Source organism: Sphaeramia orbicularis, chromosome 6 (genome assembly GCF_902148855.1).
Source record: "Sphaeramia orbicularis chromosome 6, fSphaOr1.1, whole genome shotgun sequence".
Lineage (NCBI taxonomy): Eukaryota > Metazoa > Chordata > Actinopteri > Kurtiformes > Apogonidae > Sphaeramia > Sphaeramia orbicularis.
The window spans coordinates 34,243,486-34,253,030 of record NC_043962.1 but is presented as its reverse complement, the minus strand read 5'-3'; the positions used below and the strand labels follow the sequence as shown (position 1 = coordinate 34,253,030).

Below are 9,545 nucleotides of genomic sequence, written 5' to 3'. Positions count from 1 at the left end.
TCAGCACTTCATCTGACTCTGACACCCCGCCCCCTCTCACTCTTTCTGCCTTTGTGGCTCACCTTTCTTCAGGCTCATGAAGGGCAGCGTGTACTGACACACAGATTCGCTGCTGAAGCGGCCCGTCTGGTCTCGAACGCAGAACTGGACGAGGCAGAGCTCAGGGATGTTGATGCTGAAATTCATGACTGCATCCCAGTACGGATTCAGGGCTGAACAGGTAAAAACACAAAGCACCAACGTGTGGCAGAAATGACTGAATGTTCAGATATTACACACATTTAGAAAGATATACAGCTGAAATCCCAGCCTGGGATATTCAGTGTAAAAATGTGCATGATAGGAAAAACAAATGAGAAGAATGTGTATTTTTAGTTTGTTTTGGAGTTTACTGTACTGTTTTGCCACCTTTCTAAGATTTGCCCAATTGCCTGTGTTATTATTCATGGATTACGATAAATACTGCATAAATGTCAGTTCACATTGTCCTTGGTGAGAGTGCCATGCTTTAACTACTTCATTCTAAGCCCTTCTTCAGACTTCTTTGCTCTAAATCCAGGAGGTTTTTAGTAACACAAAACTTAATCATTTATTTATTATATTTTTCCCAACCCACAGTTGAGTCATTATCACATTTAAAAAAAAAAACACACACACACAAAACATAAAAAGTGATATGCCAGTGCTGTTTTGTTGTACACAGATATAACAAGTGACTATAATTTTTTTCATTTTCAAAATAATTTCATCTGTTGAAGTTTTTCTCTAAATCCACATTCATTTGTATTCACCAGTGGCCTTTTCTGTTTCATAGTGTGAAATGATTTCATGATTTATACTCATGCTTAACTGCTCTGTGCAGCCTCCAACACTCCCGCTATCTCCTCTCCCCCTCTCACTTGTCTCAAACCAGCCAGCATGCAGTATCTAATCACCACTGTGTTATGATAGAAAGTATATTTTCACATTGAGGTTTGTTTCATTTTACAGGCAGTATATTTAGAGGCTAATGCCAGTTTTACACACAAATACATGTGCATGAGGATTATTGTGATGCATGAGGGCAAGGTACCACTTTATCCTGTGTTCAGTGTCTGTTTCCAACCATAGCAGGGCTGCATGATAGAAATCCATTTTTACATTAAAAAAAAAAAAAACAAAAACAAAAAAAACTCATCATCCCATTTCTCTTAAAAACAGCAGCTAACTGGGAAAGTGATTTTATGAGGAGGAAAAAGATACCTTGGAGAAACCACAAAAACTGCTGTCACAGAAAACTCAGCAGAATGTAGTTTACGTGGGTTGTGGTGTATTTTTGGCTGTCAGCTATATTCTTTTATTTGTATTTGTTCAGACTAAAAATATTTTACCATGTATTTCTTTTTAAAGAGCAAGAGGTGAGTGCGTTTTTCCCTCATATGCCTACTCTTCTATTACACTATTATTGTAACTTTTAGCCTTGGAACAGTGCTGTTGTATTGCAAAGATGTCACAAAGTTACACTCGCATAATGAAATATTGTCTTCAGGCTCATGCGTGTTGAGCTGAGACTGACAAAGTCAAGCTGAATCAGCCTGTCTGTGTACTGAGACGTCTCAGTTGTGTTTATCTTGCGCTACTTACAGTTATTTTTGACAGAATGTGTGCTTTTTCTGCGGCAGTCAGATGCAATCCCATGAATCTCGACCCTGACAAAGAGGTCCAGAGCTTTAGTGGTCCTGGGTGAAGGTAAATTTGATCCGCTGATCACCTGTAGATTGACAAGACGGGGGTAGAAGAAGAGTAAAATGCGTATCTTAGATAAACATTAAATATTAGTGCTAATAAAACGAGGATGGAAGGAGATAATAGGGGGAGGGGGAAGAGAACAGAAGAGAGACAAGACGAGCGGTGAAATGTAGAGAAAACTGTAATTACACTAGTCTGGAGGGAGAGGCAGGCTTATCTGCAGTCCTCTCACACTGAGCCTTCTCTTCCTGGGCCTGATCAAAGACAAACCTGCATGTACTTATCACGACATGCCCGGCTTGGCACTGATGGAGCTTTACTGTGTCCGGCCCAAAATTACAGTCCCTTTCCTCTCTAAAAGTCATGCTTCAAAAAGCCCCGCATTACACTCATCCACAGTTACAACAGTCGTGTGCAGACTCCTCAAACTCAGATAGCACTTTGAAGATTTGTTATAAGAAAAAATAGACCGTTGGTTATAGTAGTGGAGAGTTTTATGCTAAATAGCCCCTATGAAAGCTCAAGGGTAGACATTGTTTTCCTGAGAAGATGAATAATTTACGGTTCAAAGACTGAAAACTCAACCCAACCTAAGTTATAACACCGAATGCTGCTCATGACTCTGATTCCCACAGAGCTGAGAGCCAAGCCAAGATTGCAGAATTTTCCCTGAAGTGATCAAATAAAGCACAATGATGATGCGAATAAATAAAGGTAGAGCTTTTTCTCCGGGTATCCAAAAGCAGAACACATTGCATTTATATTTCATGTGCTGCGCTGGGGAGGATGCACCAAATGTGTGCATATTGCTGTAAAAGACAATCACTAATAGGCTTTTGTTTAACTCTGATTCTCTGCTGATCAGGATTTATTTACTTCTTACATCTTTACAAAAGGAACAGCCATTAGAAATGCAACAGAGGTTGTGCAGAAAAGAGACAGATACAATCAGATGAGAGCATAATCCAACATTAAACACCAAATGTAATAAAAGTACACATAATTGTAAAGCAATTATTATTTGTGTAGCAATGTGTGGTGTTAATATTCTACTCCGAATTCACAATAAATTGGCAATAAATACATTTAAAAACCATTTAAAAGTTTGTAGTAATAACATATAGCATCTTTGGTACGTTCCACACATGGTGAATGTGTTTTAGGTGTGTTGTACTTCTGTGTTTTTATGTGTCTGTTGTTTAGATGCTTTAACTATTTTGTTTTAATCCTATTCTTACCTTATTACCTGAGTATGTATTTTGTTCTTCATGTGCTACATTGAATGATTGACAGTTAATGAACCTTGAACCTTCAACATAAGAACAAATGGTCTATTCATGTTGGATTGAAGAGTTAGTGTATAACTACAGGTTTTATCATAACATGTAGCATATGTTAGAGCTGCTATTACTGCTCCTCAGCATGCTAAAAATGCATTAGAGTTGACTGATTAATTAGTCCCCAGGTCTAGTTGTATTAAAATCCCTTCCTCCTTTTCTTTCACTTCTTTCTCTTTACTCATGGGAGATAATCTAATTAAATGGAGACACTCTTAGGGAGTTTTACATCATTGTTGGTTCACAAGATCATAGCAAATCATTTATCTGGAGGCAAGAACGTGGATGAGTTACACTACACAATGCCCTAGATTGGAGGGCAGACACATGCATGCATGTATACAAGATACCCCCCCACACACACACACACACACATACACACACACACACACACACACAGTCTGGTAACATTATACCCTAATCCATAAATCCACCCAGAGTGGATTATTCATTGTCAGAGCTGTACCTTAAGCAGCAGGTGTGTGTGTCTCTGTCTGGGCTGGATGCACCCAGGATCAAATCTCCTCTGAGTGGATGTGAGCACATCCGGCTTCAGGACGTATCCACAGCCCCCGTTGTCCTGGAAACGGCCATCATACAGGTCCATAGGCAAACCCAGAGACTGGAAGTTGAGCGCCACTGCAAAACATTACAGGACAGTCTGCACAAAGCAAAACCAATCTAGAACTGTCTGCAGTGAACACCATGATGAAGCATACCTCCAGTTTTTACACCCGTCCTCAGCCGACAACAGTAAGCTGTGGTCCATTTTACAATGACTTGTAATGTTTCCACAGCAGTAGCATACATTGCATCAGGAACTTTCAAATCACCAACTGTGCATTGAGTGCATCTTTAATGGGCTTTTCTGCAGAGCATAGCTCTGTGTTGGCATGTGTGCAGCCTACACCATGTTCTCAGTGTGATCCGTGACTACACATTTGCATTGTGAAGAGATTGTCAAACACACAGAAACCGATGCAATCCTGCTGATACGTTGGAAATATGGTGGCTCAGTGGCATCAACTCATGTAGTAGCATGCATGAATTAGAATAAAAAGGATCACTTTTGTACTGTATCTTCCTGCACCTTTAATTTACTTGTCTTGGGTGTGTCGCAGAGGCCTGGAGTATGTAATTGATCCACAGGGGCTGCTTTGTACCGCAGCCTTCTGCAACTGTGAAAAGTGCCAATCGCCATCTGCACAGCTGGCACTGAAGCATGTAGACAGTCTGCTCAGCGATCTGCAGGGCCTCATGACAGCATCAGTGGCTGGCTGACTGAGCGATGAGGACGGATGAAGAGAATGTGTAAAAACAGGCGACCTGACAGGAACACTTGCCAAGATGGTGCCAGACAGATCAGGGTTGTGACTTTAGGCTCAAAGGTAATTGCGTGACAATGTATACTTTCTGTATTTATGTATACATGGTTTTCTGAAGTGTAGCTTAGTTTTCATTTGATGTGTTTAAGCTGTTTGTGTACAAACAACAACAGTCAAGTCTGATGCCTAAATTTACCCTCACTTATTCTAAAGAAATGACACATAGACTCCAAAGAAAGAAAGTTATGCTCTGATCCAGACAGGGTTGTAATTTATGAGAAAAATGTACTTTAAAGGGTGCAAATCAAGTTAGAAAAGGTGTGCTAAAGCCTGGGAAAGGACTTGCTCCGGGGGAAAAACATATGAGGTGGTCAGGCTGTGGAGGAGAATGAAATGTTCCTTTCACAACTAATCGACAGGACATTCGGCTGGGATGTTCCCTTTGAAGATTGAAATACTCTCTGGACTGCAGTGCTCGCAGTCTGACAGGCTTGTAACGCATGTGGTTGTCCCGCACAGTGTTGAGAACTTGTCAAAAACACAAAAGAGCAAAAGAAGTTGACAATTTTCCATGTCTTGCAGCAATTAAAAAGCTGGTAGTTTGGTTTTGATGCAGCCAACAATATGTGGAAACCAAGCACTAGTAACTTTGAAAAATCATGTCAGTATTGCATGTACATATGTAAGTCCTATAAATGTAAAACCAAATGTAATATGTGCGGGTCTTCACCACCTCCCTCTCTCTTCTCCTCCCTCCTGTTCCTCCATGTCAGGTCCGGCAACGAAATGTTGTTCAACAAAACTCAAAATAAAGACAGTAGAATATCAAGGGGAGCTTCATATACTTTATGAAGTTTCCCTTGGCAAAGCAAATTTGTTCAGCACAAAAAGGCAGCCGGACTACCATTCTGCTGTTAGGATGCTGGATAAGACAAGTATAAATAAATAAATAAATGTGTGCACAGTAAGCTTAAGAAATTAATAAATTTGCGTTTTGGGATATCAGTGCGAAAGTGTATGCTCACGCGATATGACATGTACATGTGGCCACAGACTATTATAAAGTCCTCGTAAATTCAGCTAAACCCCTCATGTCCAACTCACCGAGCTGCGACCCAACATTCCAAAACTCCTGTGGGTTGTAGTTGGACGAGAATATCCTTGCGCCCGCTGGGTAAACCCTGGTGAGGAACCTGTGGTTGTGTTGAACAAAATTTGCACCTGTGAGAGAGGACACACAACACCTAAAGGTCAGATGTCACCTCTGATACAGATCCATTAACAGAAGGCAGGGATTCAACCAGATGTCAACCTGTGCATCTCAGGCCGTCTTAACCCGTAAAGACCCAAACAACCACCATCGACCAACGGCATCTGCTGATCTAAACTGTTGATCCACTAATCCTATCAATCCATGTAAATAATTGGTGCAAAATACAGTTTGTCATCTTTTCATGTTCATCAGATATGACCCATTTGGACGTTCAGAGGCTCTGTAGTGAACATGGAAACACCGTCATCTTCTATAACACTGATTCACCAGTTAAACCCATGGAGTTGGATCAATGACAGTGGATGGACACACTGGGTTTATGTTCAGTTAATGATATATTTTACTAAAAAGTCACTTTCTCTTCATTTTTTTCTGTTTTGATTAAAAAAAAAAAAACTTTGAATTTACTCTGAGCTTTTATGAACATCTACTTGATCAGTGAATTAAACATAGGAAAACACTAAATTCGGAGGATAATATTATAGCAATTGGTTCCAGGCACAACAAACCCTGCCTCTCACAGGTATCGTAGCTTATTTTGACATCGAGCCATCTGATGTCATCATGTCCATGTGTGTGCTGATGTCAGCATATCAGTTGTCTCTATATACGTGCAAAGTTTGAAGTAGATTTAAACAAAATTGATGTTTTTATAGACATCTGAAATTTCACCCATTATAAGTAAATGGGAAAAGAAAAAAATGTTTTTAAATTCATAAAAAAAATTTAACTTTGACCTATTTTTCCCAAAATGTTAATGAGATCTGTTCTGGGTCACTGGCAATCTATAAACCCAGTTTGGTATGAATTCAACCAATAGTTTTAGTGCTAGAGTGCTAACAATCAAACAAACAAACCAAACTAAAAACAGTACAACTCGCCTCCCCTTTGGGGGGGCGGAGTAATAAATGGTGATAAATCAGTTAGGAAAGGTTAAATAGAGAGAAAAATTCATTTGGGAACTACCACAAAAGTCACACTGGGTCCTTATGGGTTAAATTCACGTCTAAAAATGTAGTTTTCCTATTAACACATAGAGGACAAAATGGATTAGACATTTTAGTTAAACATAATTAAGACAAACTGTAAAATACAGCCGGTTTAACTGATGCTAATATTACTTTGATCATGAAAAAAATAAAAATTACATAATCTCAGTGTAATCTCAGTATGAACATGCAATAGCTGTGTCATTTCCCTGCTGGGCATGACAATGAAAAGAGCCTCTGTGTTTTTACAGCTGAGATCCCAACCTCTGCCAGCTGAACCCACCAGCTCATAATGTGACCGTGTGTGAGAAACGTGCTGTTGCTCAATAACAGGAACAGATTTCAGGCAGTTTAACTGTTTATCAGTCGACTTTAACCTCCATTTGGCTCTTTTCATTTCCCTAACATTCATTCAGGTGCTGTTGCATTGTTGTGTTTTACTCCCTTAAATATGTTCCTCTGTGTCGTATGTGTCGTATTTCAATTTGCATTCACTAGCGCAGACGTTTATGGCTCTGGGTATAATTGCATTTCTAGTTCAACATGGACCAGCTACTTTCATCTCAGCGTGAGCATAAATCATGTGAATCTGCTGGGCTCATCAAATGATAGTTTATTTGCAATAAATTATTCAGAATGTGTATTACTTAAAAATTAGACTTTCCCTTCCCTCCTTTCATGCTATGAACTGTTAAGCTGACAGACAAACCTGAGGCTTTGACTAGCTCGCGGGCTTTGTTCTCCTCCATAGATGTGATTTCACAGTCGTTCTGGTTGTCCTTGGAGTGACTGAAGCTGATGAACTTGACAGATGTGGTGTATATAGCCAGATTAGACAAAGTGTCGGCCACTGCCACCTTCTTCTTCTTCTACCCATTAAAGGAACAAAGACAGGAGACTAAAGATAGTACTCATCCAGTTGTGAAACGTAAGTATTTAGTCTTGGGTTGTTGTTTTTTTTTTTACTTTATCAGGCTGTACATTTATCTATTTCTGTTTCTCAAACTATTTCGAGACATCAGATCTTGAATCTTAACTGACTTACTTTCTTCTTTGGCCCTGCCTTTCTCATAGACCAGGACTTTACTTTTCTCTGATGCACTTCCTCCTCCTCCTCCTCATCCTCATCCTCATCTTCACTCTCATCTGCACTTTCCTCTACCTCTGCCCCTGCTGCATCCTCTGACTCATTCTGAGGCAGTCGCTTCTTATTCTTGATGAGGATCTTGTACTTAAGGTCCTGGCATTCCCACACAGACACATTCAGCAAGGATTCACACATCGGAGCTCGTGTACATTATGTAAATGAACACCGCAGTGAACTGATCATGTGTACGCATCACACTCCTCTGTTCCTGCATCCTCCGACATCAAAACATTTACCTTTTCACCGCACAAAAGTTGTCACAAAAGCTGCTCTTCTTCAAACACCCATATCCACATCAGTGCTAACATACTGTGCAGGCATAATGCCACATTTCATAGGTTATAGATAAAGAAAGCAGCAGAAGTATATAATGATACATCTGCTGCTGCATTTCACAGTCCTGTCACAGTCTGTTCCTCTATAATGCTCATTTCGTAGACAAGCAGCAATATGCTAAAAGTAAAAACATTGTGGTCTGAGGTTAGAATGGTATGCCACAAGACAGGAAGTTACCTCAAATGTGATTCTTAAATGTATGCATATAGGCAAAATATGCAAAAATAATTACAGATCTGCTAACATTACAACCTTTAGCAATCCCTAAACTACGGAAATTATAAGTTTCAAGGCTTCCATTGGGGCCGCTCTTTCATTTTTCATCGCCGTTACACAAAATGATACAGTCCAGAGAGCCGGAATAGAGGCTTTACTTATGTTGATGTGATTTATGACATCATATGAGGTTTCTGTGGCCCGTGTTGACAGTAAGAATATAATAATGTGAATATTGATTCTAATAACAATGAGCTTGTAAAAATGATAATTGGAATATATCATTCTAAAAAAAAATACTAAATTATATTGTCTCTTTACAAACATTTAATGGGGAAGAGAGGCTGGAACACTTTGGATGTGAAACAGAAGTGGGAAAAAGAACTAGGAATATGTGTCTCAGAGGAGGAATGGATCAATATCTGGAGAACTCAACAGTCAACCACTTCTTCAAGAACATGGAGGGAACATTGCTGGAAAAATATAATTCGATTTTTCATAACTCCTAAAATTACAGCTAAATATATGTCCAGAGTTCAACCTTGTTGGAGAGAATGTGGAGATATCAACGTAAATCACGCACACGTCTTTTGGTCATGTCCTGAACTTGCATCATTCTGGGTTAATGTATATTCAACAATTGTTAAGATATTGGGTTATGCAATTCCTAAAACATTTTAGGTGATGTATTTTGGATGTATTATTAGTAGTAATGTAAGAAAAAATGATAGATATTTCTTTATAATACTATTAGCAGCCTGTAAAAAGGCTATTACCAAAAAATGGTGCAGATTAGAACCACCTACAACTAACAACTGGATACAAACTGTGAATGGAATATTTGAGATGGAGATTCTGACCCACAGACTGAGGACTCAAGAAGAGCAGTGTCATGATAAATGGAAGAAATGGACAATTTTCACTTCAACGTCACACTACTAAAAACAATTGTTGGTCACACGGTTTATTATGGTCGATGTATCCCATATGTCCCCCATGTTTGTCTTGTTTCGCAATGTACATAAAATAAACGATAAAAATAAAGTTAAAAAAAAAAGAATATAATAATGTGGAGTAATCACATGTTAGTGAACTACAGATCAAAGCTAATCCTACAATAACACTGGGAAAACAAATGTCATCCTTCCTGTGGTTGTAATGACTTGGTAAAACCTCCGACTGGTCAAAGCAGGG

The 9,545-nt window shown here is 39.2% G+C and overlaps 1 protein-coding gene across 1 annotated transcript in view; it reads right to left on the bottom strand.

The window, feature by feature from the left end:
- LOC115420502 (1-phosphatidylinositol 4,5-bisphosphate phosphodiesterase zeta-1-like) overlaps positions 1-9,545 on the bottom strand; it is a 54,077-nt gene that overhangs the window by 1,595 nt on the left and 42,937 nt on the right. Inside the window, exons 6-11 of the mRNA XM_030135773.1 lie at positions 7,698-7,892; positions 7,362-7,518; positions 5,495-5,611; positions 3,532-3,704; positions 1,624-1,750; positions 63-212 (exon numbers count right to left, since the gene is read on the bottom strand). Of these exons, the coding sequence (XP_029991633.1) occupies positions 63-212; positions 1,624-1,750; positions 3,532-3,704; positions 5,495-5,611; positions 7,362-7,518; positions 7,698-7,892 (919 nt within the window). The remainder of the gene's footprint in view (positions 1-62; positions 213-1,623; positions 1,751-3,531; positions 3,705-5,494; positions 5,612-7,361; positions 7,519-7,697; positions 7,893-9,545) is intronic.